At 47.9% G+C, this 22,135-nt stretch overlaps 1 protein-coding gene across 5 annotated transcripts in view; it reads left to right on the top strand.

Moving 5' to 3' along the window:
* TEP1 (telomerase associated protein 1) overlaps nt 1–22,135 on the top strand; it is a 40,701-nt gene that overhangs the window by 8,221 nt on the left and 10,345 nt on the right. For 4 of the 5 annotated variants that reach the window (XR_009699408.1, XM_061180561.1, XM_061180562.1 and 1 more), the window contains exons 5-33: nt 137–298; nt 709–870; nt 1,172–1,246; nt 2,749–2,873; nt 3,089–3,246; nt 6,821–6,930; nt 7,375–7,465; nt 7,693–7,879; nt 10,940–11,108; nt 11,596–11,754; nt 12,219–12,296; nt 13,803–13,933; nt 14,260–14,319; nt 15,587–15,745; nt 16,464–16,640; nt 16,826–16,946; nt 17,511–17,635; nt 17,906–18,019; nt 18,114–18,231; nt 18,389–18,583; nt 18,709–18,884; nt 18,971–19,127; nt 19,237–19,416; nt 19,884–19,976; nt 20,270–20,402; nt 20,542–20,692; nt 20,944–21,077; nt 21,263–21,351; nt 21,640–21,754. Coding sequence is in view for 4 of the 5 variants with exons in the window: in XM_061180561.1 (XP_061036544.1) it covers nt 137–298; nt 709–870; nt 1,172–1,246; nt 2,749–2,873; nt 3,089–3,246; nt 6,821–6,930; nt 7,375–7,465; nt 7,693–7,879; nt 10,940–11,108; nt 11,596–11,754; nt 12,219–12,296; nt 13,803–13,933; nt 14,260–14,319; nt 15,587–15,745; nt 16,464–16,640; nt 16,826–16,946; nt 17,511–17,635; nt 17,906–18,019; nt 18,114–18,231; nt 18,389–18,583; nt 18,709–18,884; nt 18,971–19,127; nt 19,237–19,416; nt 19,884–19,976; nt 20,270–20,402; nt 20,542–20,692; nt 20,944–21,077; nt 21,263–21,351; nt 21,640–21,754 (3,904 nt within the window). In the remaining variant the exon portion in view is untranslated. The remainder of the gene's footprint in view (nt 1–136; nt 299–708; nt 871–1,171; nt 1,247–2,748; nt 2,874–3,088; nt 3,247–6,820; nt 6,931–7,374; nt 7,466–7,692; nt 7,880–10,939; nt 11,109–11,595; nt 11,755–12,218; nt 12,297–13,802; nt 13,934–14,259; nt 14,320–15,586; nt 15,746–16,463; nt 16,641–16,825; nt 16,947–17,510; nt 17,636–17,905; nt 18,020–18,113; nt 18,232–18,388; nt 18,584–18,708; nt 18,885–18,970; nt 19,128–19,236; nt 19,417–19,883; nt 19,977–20,269; nt 20,403–20,541; nt 20,693–20,943; nt 21,078–21,262; nt 21,352–21,639; nt 21,755–22,135) is intronic. The other variant, XM_061180563.1, reaches the window with a different exon arrangement.

The raw sequence follows: 22,135 nt of genomic DNA, 5'->3' as shown, positions 1-22,135 counted from the left end.
TTGGATTTTATATTTACAGACAATATGGAGGGCTCAGGAAAGGTTTTATGCGGCAGATTAGATAAGCAAATTCGTTTAGGGCATGGTGCTGTGCAGAAGTGGCTGAGAGGCCAGCGCTCCCTACCCTGTGCCCTAGGCATCTCTGTACACCAGGCAGCAGCTGAATGTCCGGGATGTGGCCAACGAAGTCTTGGCCATTGCTGCCTTCTTGCCAGTCTGCCGCCCCTACCTGCGACGATATTTCTGTGCCATTGTCCAGCTGCCTTCTGATTGGATCCAGGTAGCCAGGTTCTACCAGGTATGGCATTCAGTTCCCTGACTTTTGACCCTCACTTGGTTCCCTCTCCTTTGCTCACTGCATCTGTGGAGAAAATTCTCAGACACTTTGGCCTGCCCTCAGCTGTCCTCAACCCCGGTGCCCAGACAGGACAGCTTCTCCTGGTACCAGGCTGGGTTGCCCAACAGGGAAAAGATGATTGAGAAGGGTTGGACTGAGTTTGAGAAAACTTGGTGTTATTCCAGACCTCGTGTTTACAGTGAAGAGAATAAGAATCTGAGAAGTCTGCCCTCAGGTCCAGGACCACAGAAATTGTCGTTGTAGAGCTGGGGCTGGGGACTTCCTATCCTGTGCTGTCACTTAACCCCAGGAAGTGCTCTCATTTTGTTTTGGAGGATCTTGCTCCTGATGGTTTCTCGTCTCTCTGACAGCGCCTGACTGGAGAAGAGGAGAACAGGCTGGTGCCCCTGCCTGCCTGCCTGCGTGCTGCGATGACGGACAAATTTGCCCAGTTTGATGAGTACCAGCTGGCTAAGTATAACCCTCGGAAGCACCGGGCCAAGAGGCGCCCCCGCCAGCCACCCCGCCCTCCAGTCAGTCCCTGCCTCAACCCTGGTCATTCACAGCCTAGGCCCTTTTCCCCCGGAAAGTGAGAGGGGTGAGGGAACACGCTGACCTCCTTAAATAGCTGACGTGTTTCTACCACCAGGAATAGAAGGAGTCAGAGAAATGCAGAGGAGCTGGGTAGAGCTCAGAGGGCAGAGAGGGCAGGGCCCGCCTCTTTCCCAGCCAGTTTCCTTTGTGGTAGAGATGGGCCTTCAGGGCTATTGGAATAGGTCTCTCTAGGGACAACCTCCACTTCCCCTTTTGAAATGGCTTGTCCTGTCCCTACAGAAGGAGCATACATTTTCTGAGACACAGAAATACTTGCCAAAGTTCATTCGGCCTCTTCAGGATGAACAGAGGATGGTGAGTGCTTTGTTCTGGGGTTCTAAACGTACACATGCAGTCTTTTCTCAACTAATATTTAGAAATGGAATTCCATTTGGTCCAGAAATACTAGTAGTGGGTATGGTAGGCACATGCCAATGTCCTACCCGGATAATTCTCAGCTGTGATTATGGGGTTTTGAGAGCCCCGGAAAAGGCTCCTTTTATTTCCATTTTGCTCTCCTTGGTGTCATACTTTACTGATAGATGGCACATCCAGCTGGATAAGTGAGTTAAAAACATTGTGAAATATCCACCTTCCATAGGAAGTTTTAAAAACAAACCAAACAAAGTTTTTTTCTTCTACTTTAATAACAAGGCGCTGGTCATAGCGGTTAAGAGCATAGAAGCTGGATTCAGACCATCTGGGTTTCAATCTCCCCACCAGCCCCCCCAACCAGTTGCTGGCTATGTGACCTTGGCCGAATGGCTTATTCTCTCTTGCCTCATTTTCCTCACATATAAAATGGGGATAGTAGCAGTACCTTCTTCATTGGGTTTTTGTGAGGATTAAATCAGTTACTGTATTTAAAGTATTTCTGACAATACCTGGCACTAAGTGATGATTTCATCATCATCATCATTAAAATAGATTTTTAGGAAAATATATTAGTATTACAAGAAAACACATCCTCAGTTGGTCCATTGGTCTTTTCTCTTCATCCTATTAATACAACCCAAACTTAGCTCTTCTAACGTAGAAGATTCTGAAAGCCAGCTTCTTTCATTTTTTAACTCCTCACAGCCTACATTGTGCTGATGCCTCCATTTACATGCTTCAGGTCTCAGTGATTTACTTATTTATTTATTTTAAAATTTATTTATTTATTTATTTTTGGCTGCGTTGGGTCTTCGTTGCTGTGCGCGGGCTTCTCTCTAGTTGCGAAGAGCGGGGGCTACTCTTCGTTGCGGTACGTGGGCTTCTCATTGCAGTGGCTTCTCTTGCTGCGGAGCACGGGCTCTAGGCGCGTGGGCTTCAGTAGTTGCAGTGCGCGGGCTCAGTAGTTGTGGCTCACGGGCTTCGTTGCTCTGCAGCATGTGGCATCTTCCCGGATCAGGGCTCGAACCCGTGTACCCTGCATTGGCAGGCGGATTCTTAATCACTGTGCCACCAGGGAAGCCCCAGGTCTCAGTGATTTAAATAAGAGCTGCTTTTCCCTCTCCCTCCCTCTAAGAACAAGGTGTTTTCTGTTTATTCAATCCCCATCTTGCTTTCCACAAACCAGTCATCCCATGTTAACCATTGATAGTTCAACCTTGTGTAAATGAAACACGGTGACCCCATAGACCTACTCTGTTATGTTCATCACAGAAACTCTTGCTGTTGGAGAGTTTTGCCCTCTATTCCTATTCTTTGCCCAAAGCTACTTTGGGGAAAGAAATTACCATAGGTGTAGGATAGTCTTGGTTTTTGTTTTCTGAAGAAAGTGACCATGGTCATAGATTGAATGACCCCTGTGGGACTTGCGGATATTTCCACAGTTTGAGGCAACCTGCAGTGCAGTGTCAGAGAAAAAGAATGAGCCAAGTTTCACCCTGAAGAAGTTGGTACAGAGACTGCACATCCATGAGCCTGCACAGCTTGTCCAGGCCCTGCTGGGCTGCAGGTGAGAAGATGTACCCTGAGTACACGCTGCATCCGGGTAATGCCCTGATTCTTCAACACCCATGGCCCCAAGCCCTGTAGTTGGACCCCAGCAACATTAGTTTGGGCAGACCTGGCCTTAAATGTGACTCACTGGCTTTGACTGACTTCACCATTCCTTTTCTCAGTTATTTTCAGCTGGCTTTGAAATCATAAGTTTTTCCTCCTCTGTTCCAGATACCCCTCCAACCTACAGGCCTTTTCTCGAAGTCGCCTCCCGGGGCCCTGGGATTCTAGCAGAGCCGGGAAGCGGATGAAGCTTGCTAAGCCAGAGACCTGGGAGCGAGAGCTGAGCTTGTGGGGGAACAAAGCTTCCGTCTGGGAGGAACTCATCGGTAGAGTAACCTTGACCGTCACACTCCTTTCCTCTCTTCCTCATTCATGCCTCTACATTTTGGACCCTGACTAGAAGCTTTCCATGGCATGGTGCAGTTATTCTCTTACTTGGCAGTTCCATCACTGAAAATGATTGGATTTATCAGGTCTGCCATTGACCACACCAAAGTGAACAGTGGCACCTGCTTTGAGTAGCACTGGCATCATAGGTAGGTCATAATTCCAGACGTGCTTAGGTGATACACAGGCCTTTATCAACACATGACAAAAGCAGTACCTTCTATCTGATTTCACTTGTGTCAATATCTGTGTAACTCATCCAAACAAGGTAGGACTAGTACGTGGCATACTGGAATCTCCACCAAAACCCATTTTTTAGGACGTGGATGTTTTAGGTAATTTGCCCACACTGATAAAAAGAATTCAAATGGGGAAGACCAAGTTACTTGCAGTCTTCTCTTTCTGTCTGTTTTTTTGCTAGTTTATTTTTAACTATAGAAGGATCTTCCTATTCCACTTTTTCTTTTATGTCTTCTTTCATCTTTGAAGTCAACTTCCTTCTGTTGAAAAATACCTGACTGTAGCCCTTTTGACTGCTTGAGTTTTGTGGACTTCATATGTTGGAGCTTCAGAAGCCCAAGTTGGCTTTTATTGCTCTGTAAGCTGCCATTTATAGGTTGTACGCAGGGCAGCCCAAAAAGCTTAACTGCTTATCGTTCCTCCCACTTTGGGGTTGTCACTGGTGCTGTATGTATCAGAATCACATGAGAATTAAAACACACACACACACACACATACACACACACACATGCTTGACAACTTATTCTGCAATGTTTGGTACAACTTTGGGTAGAGTAGGATAAAGGAGCCTGGATGGCAGTCAGCATGTGTTGGTGATTCTAGTATGCATCATCTCCCCTTCCCTCCCTCTGCCTCTGAAAATTAAAACTGTGCTGTTTATTTTGGTTGAGACCAATGCCCATAATCTAAACCAGTGGTCTCCAGACCACTAGATCATTTATTGCAGAAACAATTTTTGGGATACACCAGAATATATGTATATATATATTTTAAAAATTTTTATACATGTACTAATCAATTATGTACTTTAGGAACTATATAACATATAATTATATAAATGTAGATATGAAAATAAATATAAATAAAAATAAATATAACTATAAAATATAAGATAAAATATAATTAGATGTACAGATCCCTCTTTGGAAACCAGAGGGTCATTAACAACTCATTAATGAATTATTTGGAATGAAATCAGTGAATTTCTCAATTTGTAGGATGAACATTCATTTATTCATCTAGTCAATAAATATGATATTGAACTTAATTTCTTATCAAGTGATCTAGAAAATCTTTCATACATAGCAACATTTGAGCAAAACTAATGAGTTGACAGAGGATGAAATAGTTCATGAGTTGTCACACATCATTTACATTGCGTATACAACATAATTGTTCTACACAGTCTGTAAATCAGAAGTATTATGATTGGAGAACCCCAAGACTTCCAGCAGGCTTAAAGCTTTCTAGCTATAATTCAAATGAGACTTACATCACCTTAAAAAAGGTACCACCACTTTCCCAATGAAAGCTGCTGATGGTAGGGCTAGTGCCTGGGATGTGGGTGGGGACTAATAGGCCTGGTCTGTAATGTAGTCTGAATGCGTCTCTGGGTGGTAGCCAGGAAAAATATCACACCTCCTATTTATGTTGACCTTTATCTAAAAGAAAGAATGTTTCCAATGTTTACTATACATATTGAACCCCTGTAGTCACTTAGTTCATGTTACATGGTTATGTGTCATGTATGATAGTTGAGGCTTATTGAGGAAGAGGAGGAGTTCCACAATACAAGGGCATTGATGGGGCCCCCTCACTCTTTTTTGGTTTCTGCATAATGAGACTTGTTGCAGCTTATCTCTGAATTGTAAATGGATTTAGAATTTTTCAGTATTAACCAAACTAACCCTCTAAAATTGACATAAGCCTTAAAAAGATTATTAAGAAGCTATGACTTGGGACTTCCCTGGTGGCGCAGTGGATAAGAATCTGCCTGCCAATGCAGGGGACACGGGTACGGTCCCTGGTCTGGGAAGATCCCACATGCCGCAGAGCAACTAAGCCTGTGCGCCACAACTACTGAGCCTGCGCTCTAGGGCCCGTGAGCCACAACTGCTGAGCCCGCGTGCCACAACTACAGAAGCCCGCACGCCTAGAACCCCTGCTCTGCAACAAGAGAAGCCACTGCAATGAGAAACCCGTGCACCGCAACGAAGAGCAGCCCCCGCTTGCCGCAACTAGAGAAAGCTCGCACGCAGCAATGAAGACCCGAGGCAGCCGGAAATAAATAAATAATTAAAAAAAAAAAGAAACTATGACTTGAAGGTAATACTAATATCACAGGGACAAGTGAACAATAAAAAGTGACAGAAGTGAAATTCTGCTTCAGGGTGAATCTTTCTCACCTATCTTTATTTTATTTTTCTTTTATTATTTTTTTAATTAAAAAATTTTTTTGGCTGTACCGTGTGGCATGCGGGATCTTAGTTCCCTGACCAGGGATCGAACCCGTGCCCCCAGCAGTGGAAGTGCAGAGTCTGAACCGCCAGGGAAGTCCCTTTTTCACCTATCTTTATTTTTTTAATTTATTAAAAAAATTTTTTAATTTATTTTATTTATTTATTTTACTTATATTTATTTTTGGCTGCATTGGGTCTTCGTTGCTGCGTGCGGGCTTTCTCTAGTTGCAGCGAGCGGGGGCTACCCTTCGTTGCGGTGCGCGGCTTCTCATTGCGGTGGCTTCTCTTGTTGCGGAACACGGGCTCTAGGTGCACGGGCTTCAGTAGTTGTAGCTCGCAGGCTCTAGAGCGCAGGCTCAGTAGTTGTGGCGCACGGGCTTAGTTGCTCCGCGGCATGTGGGATCTTCCCGGACCAGGGCTCAAACCCGTGTCCCCTGCATTGACAGGCGGATTCTTAACCACTGCGCCACCAGGGAAGCCCTCACCTATCTTTAAATAAAAAATGATGACTATTTAATCAGCTCATACAAGACATTGACCAAAAAACTTAAGAATTATCAAGAAGACTATTTGAAATATCAATTTACACTTACAGTTAATGGTGAACCTTTACTTTAAATGTATATCCTGCCTTGAAATATTAACTAATGATTGTACTACGTGTATATAATTTATAAGATTACACTAGGAAGTTTCTCTTTCAGCCATCTAAAAACTTTGGAAGTCATTACTGTGGATTAGAGAATGTATTTTGCCTGTTGAGTGCAATCTCAGGGCTGGAGCCAGCAGACAAAGCGATACCCTAAGTCGTTTATTGAAATAGCTAATCCCATAAACAGTGTTGATTAGGTTTTGCTCCAAGCTCAGGCAACCCAGTTGTTATCTTTCCAGACCTTTAAAACATTTTGGGTAGGATAGATCATATGTTCGTACCTCATTTGCTCCAACCAGAACATTCTGTATGGCTCTGGTCTCTGACCTCTCTCACTCATCCTTCGTTTGCTTTTCTCACCCTATGTCCTACCTTCCGCAGACAGTGGGAAGCTTCCCTTCATGGCCATGCTTCGGAATCTGCGCAACCTGCTGCGGGTTGGAATCAGCACCCGCCACCACAAGCTTGTGCTCCAGAGACTCCAGCATGCTGTACGTGTGAGGGGCAGGGAGCCAGCCTTCTCCTAGTGGCTGGGGAAGGTCATAGCCACCAAGCTATGTCCGTATGGGTTGTAAACAGATATGGAGATTCAGATAGGTTGAGGGAGACAGGTTTGGGGGTTCATCATCCCTTTGAGTATAGAGTATAAGAACTTTCCTTTTTATTTTCTGAGATCATTTCTGTGATTTAACTAACTTCAGAGGGAGTCTGATATAAAAGAAACAGGGAACCTTCTGTTACTTCCTCTCCTTTCCTCGTATTCTCGCATGACATCTTTCTTTATTCTTCTCCACCTTTATCTAGTGTCTATTTTGGTCTTCCTCACCTTCCCACAGGTCTACTAGAGTGGTTATCTCATCTTCCTGGTCCCTGGAGCCTCTGATGCTCCCCATGCTTCCTGGTCCTCTGCTCATGACCCCTCTCTTGCTTTGCAGAAGTCAGTGATCAACAGTCGGCAGTTTCCATTCAGATTCCTTAATGCTCATGATTCCATCAATGACTTTGAGGCTCAACTCAAAAAGAACGGTATTATCTCTCTTCTTCCAACTCCTGTTTGTCTCTCATGCCTGAGGATAGATGAGACAGCAGCACTGGTATTTTCAGCCTCTTGCCTTCCAGTCTCAGGGTATGGGGTGGGCAGAGGTCAGACACTGGCCAGCCCAAAGGATCAGGACTCAGGACAGGCACTGATGGGAAGACAAGATGAGGGAATAGAAGCTGCCTGACTCAGATACTTACCTGTCGCCACCCAGAGTTGCCACTTCCTTCCAACACAAAACTGATAAAGCGGATAATAATGAAAAACACAAGATATGGCAAGAAGTATGCCTATTCGCGGCAGTTTTACAAACCAAGTCGTCGGGAACTTCGGGCAGCAATGATGATCCCCGTGATATATGGGCAGCTCAAGCGGAAGAAGCTGAAAATACACAAGGCCAGGTGTGTGTGTGAGTGTGTGCTATCTGGGAGCAAAGGGTGGGCAACAAGAGGCACCCTGAAAGGGCTTGGGAGTCATCTGGAAACCCCAGCTTTTATTCTGCAAAGACATGCTTGTCAGTCATCCCAATGGCTGGGACAAGCAAACTTTGTCTTTAACATTGTCCTGTAGAGAGATCATGAAACAAAATCTGTGTTTGGGCCTCCACTCTATTATCTGTGATTGCCTTATTGGTTTCTGTGGACTCCTTCAGCCTGTGTAGCACTTCCCTTCCTATTAGTACATGATAGTGCCTCTCTGCTTATGCTCTGGTTCACATTTTCTTTCTTTTTCTTCTCTGTGATATCTGTTTGTTTTTCTTTTTGTTTCTCTCCTCTGTGTATTTTCTGACCCATTCACTTTCCTTTTTCTTTTTTAAAAGAAACAAATTTTTTTTTTAATTTATTTATTATTTATTTATTATTTATTTTTGGCTGTGTTGGGTCTTCGTTTCTGTGCGAGGGCTTTCTCTAGTTGTGGCAAGCGGGGGCCACTCTTCATCGCGGTGCGCGGGCCTCTCACTATCGCGGCCTCTCCTGTTGTGGAGCACAGGCTCCAGACGCGCAGGCTCAGTAGTTGTGGCTCACGGGCCCAGTTGCTCCGCGGCACGTGGGATCTTCCCAGACCAGGGCTCGAACCCGTGTCCCCCACACCGGCAGGCAGACTCTCAACCACTGCGCCACCAGGGAAGCCCTCCTTTTTCTTTTGACACATGTAAAGGTAGTTATCATCAAGCAGACTCAAAGTCAGGAATAAAACCTGTTCTGTAAGCTTGATGAAGTCCCAGCACTCTGTCCTTTTAGATGCATCCACAGTATCTTCATTCATTTTCATTCAAGACAAATGCAGGGCTCATCTAACCTTCTAGTAGGACTCAGTGGCCAGGACTCGCCTGAATCAGTGAATCAGTGGCAGAACATGGGGCCATTAAAGAATTAAGCTGAGGATGCAGTCCAAACAGGATGTCTTTGCTGGCCAGTTTGGTAGCCACTAGCCACAGGTGGCTATTGAGCAGTTGAAATGTGGCTAATGGGAACTGAGATGTGCTAGATTTCGGGGCAGTGTGAAAAAGGATGTAAAATATCTCATTTGTAATTTTTGTATTAATTACATGTTGAAGTGAAAAAATATATATATATAAGGCTAAATTAAATGTAATATTAATGTGTCCTGTTTCTTTCTACTTTTTAAAATGTGGCTGCTAGAAAACCTTACATTACATGTGTAATTTCAATTTAATTTCATTTCATTAATTGTAATTTATTTCTACTGGATAGCACTGGTAGAGACTGCTGGATTCTCTAGATTAAAAAAACTATGAAAAAATTTAAACATGTACAAAAGTAATGAGAATAATATAATGGACTCCCGTGAAACTGTTAGCCACTTTCAGTGAAAATCTAGATTTTATCAGCCTTCCTTTCCTGATCCCTCTCTTCCCTTCTTTTCTTTTTTTTTGAAGATATTTTAAAAAAACAAATGCCAAATAATATGATACATCTTATTTCACCCCTCCATATTTCACATGTGTCTCTTAAAACAGACATTTTCTTGTATAATCAGAATGTCATTAATATACCTAACGGAACTGAAAATAATTCCTTGGTATTATCGTTTATTACCTAGTCTATATTCAAATTTCCCAGTTGTCTCAAAAGTATCATTTCACAGGTTTATTCAAATCAGGATCCAAACAAGGCATACACACATTACATGTAGTTATTAAGATTTACTTAAATCTCTTTTAAATTAATTAATTAATTAATTTTATTTTTGGCTGCATTGGGTCTTTGTTGCCACGCACAGGCTTTCTCTAGTTGAGGCGAGCGGGGGCTACTCTTGGTTGCAGCGCATGGGCTTCTCATGGCGGTGGCTTCTCTTGTTGTGGAGCATGGGCTCTAGGCACACGGGCTTCAGTAGTTGTGGCTCGCGGGCCCAGTAGTTGTGGCTCGTGGGCTCTAGAGCGCAGGCTCAGTAGTTGTGGCGCACGGATTTAGTTGCTCCGTGGCATGTGGGATCTTCCCGGACCAGGGCTTGAACCCGTGTCCCCTGCATTGGCATGCGGATTCTTAACCACTGTGCCACCAGGGAAGTCCCAGATTTACTTAAATCTCTTAAAATCTTTTAATTGTTTTCATGCCATTGACTTGCTGTGGAAATCAGGTTCAGGGGGCCCCACAGAATGTCCCATATTCTAGATTTGTCTACTTCTCCAGTGTCATCTCACTTGTTTCTGTATTTCGTGTACCCTGGGCATTATCTCTAAAAGCTTGAATAGATTCATATTTAACTTTTTTCTTACATGAATATTTCGTAGGTGATCCTTTGTACACAATGAGTAAGACCACCAGAATTTTTGTCTCCTGGTAGGACACAGGATCAGGAGGCACCAGAAGCCTAGTGGTCCCACTCATAGTGTTGATGATTGATCAGTGCTTTTAGGTTATGGTAGCCTGATTTCTCCACTGTAAGGTTAATGGTTTATCCATTTGATAGTCTATGCCCGAATCAATTGTTTCATTAGCAGTTGCAGAATGGGGGTTTTCTATCATTCCCATATTTATTAGCTGGAACTCTAAAAAGAACTTTCCTCATGAAGTAAACCTATTTAGTTACTTTGAAATAGAGATTGTCTTGGAAAGGTGGGATGAATGTTCGATTCTTTCTCCTTTAATTGCCATTTTTTAGAGGAAGAAGTTAGCATGTGTTCTTTAAATTACAATGTAAAAATATGTAGCAGTTAAATCTTGCCTCATGAAGTAAGTATGGATTGATGTGGTCAGCGTGGCAAGCGATTTCAGAGAATGGGTCTTAAGATGACTTCTCTCCTGCCGTGAGAATGGATTAGGATAGTCTTATAGAATGGGGGCCAAGGGAAGCTCTGTCCACGTTTTCTCTACTGACATTGGAGATGGGCTGTGGAGGGGGTGAAGACTTTATACTTGAGTGGCAAGTTCTCATCTTCCCATCTGCCTCAAAGTGGCAAACAGTGACCCCCCTGTCTGTTTGTTTCCTGCCTGCAGACAGTGGAAATATGACCGTGTGATGCTGGCTCAGTATCGACAGGCCCTGGAGACAGCTGTGAACCTCTCCGTCAAACACAGCCTACCCCCGCTGCCAGGCCGCACCCTCTTGGTCTATCTGACAGATGCTGATGCAGACAGGATCCTTCCCAAGAGCAACCCACAAGGGGTAAAAGAATAAAAAGATGGGGTGATGTTGGTAGGATGCTGGAGATCCTGAGAGGCATCCTGTTCCCAGACCTGGTTCTCCCAGGCAAACACTCAGAACTAAAATAAGTGACATGCATTTGCTTCCCAGTATCAGACCTTGGTTCCTAGGGATAATTCCTAGAATGTGGTCTCAAGCATGTTCGTGGATCATAGCACTAACCTTTCACATTTGGCTGGTCCTTAATACTCTCTAAATTTCTGTCACCAAAATATGTGTCACTTTCACCTCCTTACATCCCAGTGTTGAATTTGGGCAGGGATCCTGGCCCTTCTCCACCTTCCTACCTGGTCAACTCTTCCTGGGCTGCTGAAGCTGCCCCATCTTAATTGGGGATTTTGTCCACTTTTCCCCAACCAGTGGAGACGTTTGGCCTCTAGAGCTGGGTGGGCAAAGGTGGATTCTAAAATAGGGGAGTCTTATTTTACCCTGATGCTTGTCCAATCAGCCCCCTCTGAACTATGTGCTGCTGTTGATTGCAATGATGATGACACGGACAGAGCAGGTGGATGTCTTGCTGTGTGGAAGTGGCACTTTGAAGACTGCTGTGATTAAGGCAGAGGAAGGTATCCTGAAGACTGCCACCAAACTCCAAGCTCAAGTCCAGGTCAGACACCCACCATGCAAATATACGTGAATAGACAGAGGCCTGGGAACAGCCTGAATAGGAAAGGCTCGGTTATACTCAGTTTAGAAGATTTCTTTCTTTCTTTTTTTTAAAAACATTTATTTATTTATTTATTTATTTGGTTGCACCAGGTCTTAGTTGCGGCAGGTGGGCTCCTTAGTTGTGGCTCCTGGGACCCTTAGTTGCAGCTCACCAGCTCCTTAGTTGCGGCACACAGGCTCCTTAGTTGTGGCATGTGAACTCTTAGTTGTGGCATGCACATGGGATCTAGTTCCCTGACCAGGGATGGAACCCAGGCCCCCTGCATGGGGAGCACAGAATCTTAATCCACTGCGCCACCAGGGAAGTCCCTCAGTTTTGAAGATTTCTTGAGCAGACTATAGTATTTGTTGTTTAATGATCATCTCCCATGCAACCACATGACACGAGTCTCTTTCCTTCAGGAGTCGGATGGAAAGTGTGAATGGTCCCTGCCTACTTTTGGGAAGTACTTGCTGTCCCTGGCTACCCAAAGGGTCCCTGTGAGTACTGCCCAGTCCCTGAGAAACCCTCCCCTCCCCAACATTTTCCTCCACACTGATGTATCTCATTTCTCAAAGCTTCCTTGCACGCTATGCACAATACCCTGCTGGCTGCAACCCCCTACTCAGTGGCATGCTGGTAAATATTTAACAACCAGCAATCTGGAAAAGTAAGTCTTGGTTAATAGCATTTGCTAATTTCCATGATGTAAATACTCCTTCCATGGCTGATTTCAAGCTACCAAAGTGCTGTCAGTGAACACAGAGTGGGGAGGAGGTACTCAGAGGTACTCAGTAGCACAGTTTGTATAGTATTTCCACAGTAGAGATAAAGTAAATGTAAATAAGGTCAAGAGTAGATAATAGTGAAATGTAGTAAAATAATTAGGAAGTAATGATTTTTTAGTATTTATTACCTTTGTTTTTAAAAAAATTTATTCAATTATAAGCTTATACAATTTAATATTTAATGGCGGTCCATGTTTAACAGCTGGCTCACAGAATTCCTAAAAGTTTGACAGTCAGCTCTTGTCAGCCTGAATGACCAGCTACACACTGCCCCACCCCAAACTCCACTTTATGTTAAATTTTTATTTTTATTAAAAATTAAAAAAATTTTAATACAATTTTTAAGGCTACTTTCCATGTACAGTTATTACAAAATATTGACTATATTCCGCCTGTTGTACAATACGTCCTTGAGCTATCTTATACCCAGTAGTTTGTACCTCACCCCCCCACCCCATATTATCCCCCTGCCACTGGTAACCTCTAGTTTGTTCTCTGTATCTGTGACTCTGCTTCTGTTTTGTTTTATTCACTAGTTTGTTGTATTTTTCAGATTCCACATATAACTGATATCATACAGTATTTTTCTTTCTCTGTCTGACTTATTTCACTTAGCATAATGCCCTCCAAGTCTACCCATGTTGCTGCAAATGGCAAAATTTTGTTCTTTTTTATGGCTGAGTAGTATTCCATTGTGTGTGTGTGTATGTGTGTATGTATACATGTATATACACACTAAATGTATATACATACACCACATTTATATATAATGTATGTGTATATATATATACATATGTACACACACCATATTTCCTTTTTTTTTTTTTTTTTTTTTTTGGCTGTACCATGTGGCTTGTGGGATCTTAGTTTCCCAACCAGGGATTGAACCCAGCCCCTCAGCAGTGAGAGCACGGTATTCTAACCACTGGACCGCCAGGGAATCCCATATACCACATTTTCCTTATCCATTTATCTGCTGATGGACACTTAGGTTGCTTCCATGTCTTGCCAACCCCAAACTCTACTTTGATGCCCCTCAAGTCAGGGTGGAGTGGGCTTTCCCACCCTGAGTGCTCTCAGAAAAGGCTGTTTTCCCCCCACCTCAGAGTTCTCCTAATTCCCCAGTCCTCAGAGACCTGTCTCTTGATGTCCTGAGCTCTTTGGTACCTCTACTATCCCTCTGTTCCTCATCTTAGTCCCTCCCTTTTCATCTTACAGGTGGACAGGGTCATCGTCTTTGGCCAAACTACAAATGAGAAACTGATAAATGCAGCCAAACAGCTTTTCTGGCAGCACGTGAATCCCAAGTGCCTCTTTGTTGGTGTTCTCCTAAGAAGGACAGGTTACCTGTAAGGGCGCTCACATTCCTTGCCCAGTGCCAGCAGATAGAGATCCATATTTCCCGTCTACCTCTACTAAAGCGTGGGACACTCCCACTCACCAGACCCCTCCCCATTTCTGTCTCTTACCTCTATTGCACTTCAAGTGCTAGAACCTTCTCTGAAGTCTTCAGGCTGGCTCCATACCCCTTCGTGATGGTCCACCCCAGTCCCAGCCTAGCACAGAACCCTATTAAAAGTGCACAGGTAGGGTGTCCATCCTAGGATGTTAGGGGCAGTGACTCTGTGTTCTTGGCACTGTCTCTGACTGGTAGTGACTACTCTTCCTTTACCAGATACACAGATTTGAATCCCAATGACGTGACACTCTCAGGCTGCACTGACGGGATACTGAAGTGAGTACAGGATGGACACTGGAGAGGTAGGGGGCTTTGTTAGAACATCTTTTAGAGATTATCTGTGGCCTCTGCTCTGTTCACTTCCTTTTTTTTAAATAAATTTATTTATTTTATTTTTGGCTGCGTTGGGTGTTCATTGCTGCGTGCGGGGGCTTTCTTCGTTGCGGTGTGCGGGCTTCTCATTGCGGTGGCTTTCTTTAGTTGCATCGAGCGGGGGCTTCTCTTCGTTGCGGTGTGCGGGCTTCTCATTGCGGTGGCTTCTCTTGTTGTGGAGCATGGGCTCTAGGCGCATGGGCTTCAGTAGTTGTGGCACACGGGCTTAGTTGCTCTGCAGCATGTGGGATCAGGAATTCCTGGACCAGGGATCGAACCCATGTCCCCTGCATTGGCAGGCAGATTCTTAATCACTGCACCACCAGGGAAGTCCCCACTTCCTTTTTAAAGCAAGATAAAAGTTTATTCCTCTTTTACAGCTGTCTAAGCATGGCAACAGCACAGTATTACAGGGACCTGGGCATCTTCTATCTGTTGCTCTACCATCCTCAAATACTCTGCTTCCACCTCATAGTTCATGATGGCTGCTCCAGCTCCAGCCATTATTTTTGTATTACATCTAGCAGGAAAGGAGAAAAGGGGACATGGGAGATTGTGCTGTTTGCTTTTAAGGGAACAACTCAAGAGTTGGTCACATCACTTCTATTCATTCTCTGTGGCCTCTGTTCCATTCCGTTTCAGAGGAAATTCCATGTTAACTTTATTTATTTATGCCAGATCCAGAAATCTTTTAACTTTGTTTTTCTCTCCGCTACTAGGATTCCCATTTATTTGTTTTTTTTCCCCTGCCTTTTCCTTTGGATGCCACCCATTGCCCCCTACTCCTGTTAGGAAGCCTCATACACTTCCCTCCCTCTCCAGGGAGCTTTCATGGCTGGTACAGAGCTGATCAAGCCCAGACTAGAATAACCTTAATCTTTACATCTTCATTTAGCCCAGTTGCCCCTGGCTCAACAGAAAGCCTATGATAACCATGCACACAGCAGAAGAGGCTATAACTGGGTTTCTTCTTTGTTCTTTCATTCCTGTGGTTCTGCTGCCTTGCTTATTTTAAGTCTACATTTACTGTTTATGGTCATCTTCTTAAGGAGCTCCAGTTAACTGGGTGAACCTAATCTAGCCATATCTTTGTCCCCTGCCCCCTTGGAAGATCTTCCTGATTCTCACTCTGCTATTTCGCTCTCGTTTATTTTGTCACTCTTTATGTCAGGTTCATTGCAGAGCGTGGGGCCTCCCGCCTTCTAGAACATGTAGGCCAAATGGACAAAATATTCAAGATTCCACCGCCCCCAGGGAAGACAGAGGTCCAGTCTCTCCGGCCACTGGAAGAGAATACTCCAAGCCCCTTGGCTCCTGTTTTCCAGCTTGGGTCAGTCTGTGTTTTATGCCTTTGTGAATTGGGAGGGGCTTCAGTCGAAACCCAGAGAGACTCAGGTGACTGAAATTCTGACTGTAGGGATGCTGCTTGTTCTATTCGCTGAGGAATGCTTCCTCTTTCCCAGGTAGGGGTGTCTCTAACACAGACGGTGAGCATGCCCATTTCTCTACTAGGGAAAGGAGTTAGGATGCGAGGCGCGTGGCAGGCACCAGGGCTCAGGCAGAGGGCTCAGGGGCGCAGGCTCTGGCTTTTCCATCCTGGCTTTGCCACATAGTAGCTTGAAACTTGGGCTAGTTGCTTGATGTCTTAAGCTGTAGTTTCTTGATCAGTACAATGGAGGTAATGCTTGTGCTTACCTCACAGTGCTGTCATGAGCATTTCATGGGCAGAGTGTAGGTGCGTAATAATTATTGCTGACACAGGAGGGGTGCCCGAGAAATGGCAAGTGGGTTTATTTATTTATTTATGTTTGGCCACGCCGCGTGGCACGTGGGATCTTAGTTCTCCGAACCTGTGCCCCTTGCACTGGCAGTCGCCAGGTGGGGTTTAATTTCTAGGCTCTGCAGTTGAGGTTACAAGCAGGTTATTCTCTGGAGGCCTGCTGGACTCCCCCCCTGCAGTCTGCTGTATCTGGCTTGTCAGTGCTGAGGGGAGGTCACAGCCCTGTGTGTGGAGCTGGGCTGTGGGCTGATCCCTGGCTTTCCTGCAGATGGCGCAGCGTCCGGCTTTTTATTTCCTCCACTTTCCGGGACATGAATGGGGAGCGGGACCTGCTGCTGAGGTCCCTGCTGCCAGCACTGCAGGCCCGAGCGGCCCCCCACTGCATCAGCCTTCATGCCATCGACCTGCGCTGGGGCGTCACCGAGGAGGAGACCCGTCGGAACAGGTATGGGGGCCACAGAGAAGAGGGGCTGGGTCGGCGATGAGGGACTTGAGTGGGGGAGCTGACCTGGGCAGGGCTGGGGCTGCAGGGTGGCTGAGTGCCAAGGGTACGGGGTGCTCTTTGGATGCTATCGGTTGTGAGCCAGAGCCCCGTCTCCCTGACACGACGCCCCTATAACCATCCTGCAGGCAGCTGGAAGTGTGCCTAGGGGAGGTGGAGAACTCGCAGCTGTTTGTGGGCATCCTGGGCTCCCGCTATGGCTATGTTCCCCCCAACTACAGCCTCCCTGACCATCCTCACTTCCTCTGGGTAAGGCAGACAAGGTTGGGGCAGGGATGCGAGAAGCCTCGGTGTGTCTAGAACCCTGGGACTCTGCACAGGCAGAGCCTTGAGACTTGAAGTGAAACACAGGTAGGAGGTTCTGTGAGTGATCGAGTCCTAGATGAGGGAATTCCTTTGGGAAATACCTCTGGGTTGGCCATGGGGTGCGAGAGGTAAGTGGTAGGGCTGATTAGGCTTTGCCGTCAGACAGAGCTGGGTTCTGATCTCCCTTCTGTCATTGTGCGGCTTTATGGAAAACGGTTTATCTTAATCTAGCCTCAACTTCTCCATATATTAAAGAGAAACAGTGATGTCTACATTGCAGGGTTATTATAAGAATTAGAAATCTATTTTTAAAATGCTCAAAAAAAATGCTCAACATGTGAAAGGCATTCAATCAACATTAGCTATTAGCTATATTTTATTGGCTTGTATCTGGAGGGAGAGAGGAACATTACTGAGATGAAGGGGCCCTGGGGTCTTGGCAGGTCTCAGAAGAGGGGTTCGTGTGACCAGGACTGAACCTTCCTGCTCTCTGGCCTCTGCCTGCAGGCCCGGCAGTACCCTTCAGGTCGCTCTGTGACGGAGATGGAGGTGATGCAGTTCCTGAATCGGGGCCTCCGCCTGCAGCCCTCTGCCCAGCCTCTCATCTACTTCCGGGATTCTAGCTTCCTCAGGTACCTTCTGTTGCCTCCAGGCCTCAGTCTCCAAAGAAGGCCAGACAGGCTCAGTGGACGTGTCTTCTCTCCATAACATTCAGAGTACAAGAGGGGGACCTAGAATGGAGAAACAAGGACCAGAGGGCTTGCCTTGCAGCACCAAAGCAGCCTTGCAGGAGATCTCCACTTGCGGGGTTTCAGGGAACCACAGCCAGGTCTGGTGGTTGGGGATGGAGAGAGGCTGGGGTCTGAATCCAGCCCCACTCTTGGGGTATCTTTGGTGGTCAGCTCTGTGCCAGATGCCTGGAAGTCTGACTTTATTTCTGAGTCTGAAGAGGCTGCCCATCGGCTCTCAGAACTGAAGAGCTACCTGAGCAGACAGGAAGGGATCACCTGTCGCAGGTGAGCTGGGAGAGGTAGGGAGCACCTGCACGGAGCGAGGTGGTGACGGGGGCCCGGCCTGCTGTGACCCTGCTTGTGCTCGCTTTGCCTACAGATACCGCTGTGAGTGGGGTGGTGTAGCGGCTGGCCGGCCCTATGTTGGGGAGCTGGAGGAGTTTGGGCAGCTGGTTCTGCAGGATGTGTGGAATATGATCCAGAAGCTTTATCTACAGGTCAGCAGGAGCTCTGGTGGCCAGGGGAGTGGAGAGGGGGTAGGGTGGGCCGGGTAGTCCTGGGTGGGAGGTAACTTGGTGGGGACACAGTGAGTTTTAGGCCTGGGGTCCTGAGGAGCATGGAAATATAGATAGTCACTGCCCCATGTGTTCTCAGCCTGCGGCCCAGCTGGAGCAGCCAGTGCCCATCCAGGATGATGACTTGGTCCAGGCCGCCTTTCAGCAGCTGAAGAACCCACCGAGCCCTGCCCGACCGCGCCTTGTTCAGGACACAGTGCAGAAGCTGATGCGGCACCAGGGGAGGCTGAGCCTGGTGACCGGGCAGTCGGGACAGGGCAAGACCACCTTCCTGGTACAGAGTCTCAGAGGCCTGGACAGGAGGGAGGGCTGTGTGAGCTCAGGAGGGCTAAGGAGGTGGGAAACAGGGAGCTTGTGCATGTGAAATGTGACCGTGTTTTCTGGTCTCTTCCCATGCAGGCATCCCTTGTGTCAGCCCTGCAAGCTCCTGATGGGGCCCCGGTGGCCCCCTTAGTCTTCTTCCACTTTTCAGGGGCCCGCCCTGACCAGGGTCTTGTCCTCGTCTTGCTCAGACGCCTCTGTGCCTATCTGCATAGCCAGCTGCAAGAGCCAAGTGCCCTCCCCAGCACGCACCGGTGTGTTTCTCCCCCACTTAGCCCAGCCTTGTTGATAGCATGTGACACCACCCCTGCCGACCTTGGTCCTCCTCCTCCATACACAGGGGCCTGGTGTGGGAGCTGCAGCAGAGGCTGCTGCCCAAGTCTGCTCAGTCCCTGAAAACTGGCCAGCCTCTGGTGCTGATCATTGATGGGGCAGACAGGTTGGTGGACAAGCATGGGCAGCTGATCTTGGACTGGATCCCTAAGACCCTCCCCCGGGTAAGTGTGAGAAGGAGGTGGGGTGGGACGCAGTAGGGAGAGGGACCTCTCTAACAGCCTTCTCCTCCTTTTCCTTCAACGTTTTTACCCCGTTGCCCAAATCCCACAGTGGGTGCACCTGGTGCTGAGTGTGTCCAGTGATTCCGGCCTGGGGGAGACACTCGAGCAGAGCCGAGGTGCCCATGTGGTGGCCCTGGGGCCTCTGGAGCCGTCTGCCCGGGCCCGGCTGGTGCGAGAGGAGCTGGCCCTGTACGGGAAGCGGCTGGAAGAGTCACCTTTTAACAACCAGGTTGGGTGTAGGCCAGGGCGGGTGGGTGTGTGGAGTGAATCTGGGAGCTGGGAGAACCCTGGGTGCTGAAGCTAGCAGCTGCCCACGCAGACCAGCTCCTTCATTTTCTCAGCCGAGGGAAGTTGTCAATAAGATAACTGCGATTCCTTATAATGTCACCCATTCCTTTTCTCCTGGTGAATGGCCTCTCCAGGGCCTGTCCGGGCAAGGGCAGGAGAAAGCTGTGGCTGTCGAATGGGGTAGGCTGAACCACGGGGGGTTTTCTGAAAGCGGAGCTGGCTGGCTAGAGCAGTGCAGGGCAGGGATGGCTGTGTCCTGCGGTGATGCCATGGGTCTCTTCCCCGGTGGGGGCTCTTAGAGGAGAAGGTGCCCCGCACTGGGCTTGGTGCCAGGACGGAGGGCAGGGGGTGGAGGGCTGGCTGTGGGCAGGCTCTCTGGTCCTTGTGCTGAGTCCTCTGAGTCTTCAGATGCAGCTGCTGCTGGTGAAGCGAGGGTCAGCCCTGCCGTTCTACCTGCGCTTGGTCACTGACCACCTGAGGCTCTTCACGCTCTTTGAGCAGGTCAGTGGAGGATGTGAACGCTCACTCTTCATCTTCTAAGTCCTAATCCCACTTCCCAGTCTCCACTCAGCCTCTTGCATCCCCATCCCTCCCCTTCTCCCACCCTCATCCTTTGCCATCGTGTGATCACCCATTCCTCGTCCACACCCCCCAGCCCTGCTTCTCTCCCACCAGTGTCGCTCTTTCCTTGTCATCCCTTCCCACGGATTTTTCTGCTGTCCCCTCCCCTACACAACCAAAGCTGCTTCTCCCCCTCCCCTGACCGACTCAGGCCCCTCCCTGTCCCCTCCCAGGTGTCTGAGAGACTCCGGACCCTGCCCGCTACTGTCCCTCTGCTGCTGCAGCACATCCTGGGTACCTTGGAACAAGAGCATGGCCCTGATGTCTTTCCCCAAGCCTTGGCCACTCTTGAGGTCACACGCAGCGGTCAGTACTTGGAGTGGGCTCAGGGGTCGGATGACCTTCAGTTCAGTTGGGGCCTCAGCAAGCGGTGCAAGGAGGGACTAGGTGTCATGGGGATGGGTACGTTGCGTGGTTTAGGGCCTCAGAGAGCTTGGGTTTTTAGGTCTGACTGTGGACCAGTTGCATGGAGTGTTGAGCGCATGGCGGATACTTCCCAGGGGGACCAAGACCTGGGAAGAAGCAGTGGCTGCTGGTAACAGCGGGGACCCCTACCCCATGGGTTCGTTTGCCTACCTCATCCAGAGTCTGCGCAGGTATAGGTGCCCTCAGCTGAGCTCCCACTGACTTCTGTACCTCCCTGTCTTTGAGCCAGGGCCCCATGTGATCCTCTCTTCATCCTACCCTTCCCTCCGTATAGCCCCTGACACTTGTCTCCCAGACCCTGAATGGCTGTCACTCAAGTTACCACTGTTTGAGGTGGGAATGGGAACCCACAGCTGTGCCAGACGCTCACTTACAGGCCTCCTCCCTCTTGTCCTGCCTTCTCTCCCTCACACGGGATCAGTTTGCTAGGGGAGGGACCCCTGGAGCGCCCTGGTGCCCGGCTTTGCCTCCGTGATGGGCCCCTGAGAACAGCCGCTAAATGCCGCTATGGGAAGAGGCCAGAGCTGGAGAAGACGGCACACATCCTCATCGCAGGTGACTGTAGCCCAGTTAACCCCCGGGATACTGACCGTGGGACCTGGTGCTCCACATCAGCTGGCCCTCTCACCTGCTACCCCAGGGGGTGGATGGCTCTTGCTGTAGCCTGAGGGATGTGATCTTTGGAGATGCTTCAGGGCCAAGCCCGTCTCAGTGTCTGTTCCTGTGACCCACACCTGCAGCTCAGCTCTGGAAGACGTGTGACCCTGATGCCTCAGGTGCCTTCCGAAGTTGCCCTCCTGAAGCTCTGGGAGACCTGCCTTATCACCTGGTTAGTCCCCAGACCCTATAGGCACCCTCTTCCAAGGAACTTCTTTGGCTCTTCTGAGACCCCTCTCCCCCGTCACCGCCACCATCATCCCCACTGCCGTTATCACCCCCACCCCCTTCCCAAACGCCGTGTACCTTTCTCCTTTCAGTTTTCCTGCCCTCGTCCTTCAGGTCCTTTGTCCCAGCTCCTAAGTCTAGGTCTTAGCTGTACAGGCAGGGTCCAAGACTAGACTGTCCCTCCTCACCAGCCTCATCACATCCCTAATGAATCCAGTCTGACTTTTCCCAGCTCCAGAGCGGGAACCGTGGCTTTCTTGCAAAGTTCCTTACCAGTCTCCACGTGGTGGCCGCACATCTGGAACTGGGTCTGATCTCTCAGCTCCTGGAGGCCCATGCCCTCTATGGTGAGATGAGTTACTGGGTGGAGTCTTCTCCAAGCTGTGGCTCCTGGGTGTGTTCATGGGGGGGCCTGCTCAGAGGGAGGTGTAATGGAAAGAACAGTTGAATTTCTGTTCCAAGGTGAAGAGGCCAAGAGGGTAAGCAAGTGATTCTTCGGAGACCTTTTGCTTAGGTCTCTTAAACCAGAGGCTCTCACACTTTATTTAGTGGGCCTACAATTACCTGGGAAACTTGTTGAAACTGCTGATCCCTGCGTCCCCAGATTCTGGTTTCCTAGGTCTGGAGTGGGACCCAAAGCTTTGTACTTTTAACAGATGTTCCTGATGTGGGACCAGAGGGCCACACTTTGAGACTTAGCATTTTAGACACATCATATGATTGACTTG

Source organism: Eubalaena glacialis, chromosome 2, assembly GCF_028564815.1.
Source record: "Eubalaena glacialis isolate mEubGla1 chromosome 2, mEubGla1.1.hap2.+ XY, whole genome shotgun sequence".
Taxonomy (NCBI): Eukaryota; Metazoa; Chordata; class Mammalia; order Artiodactyla; family Balaenidae; genus Eubalaena; species Eubalaena glacialis.
Note: the sequence above shows the minus strand (reverse complement) of the source record. Positions and strands in the feature narration are given on the sequence as shown.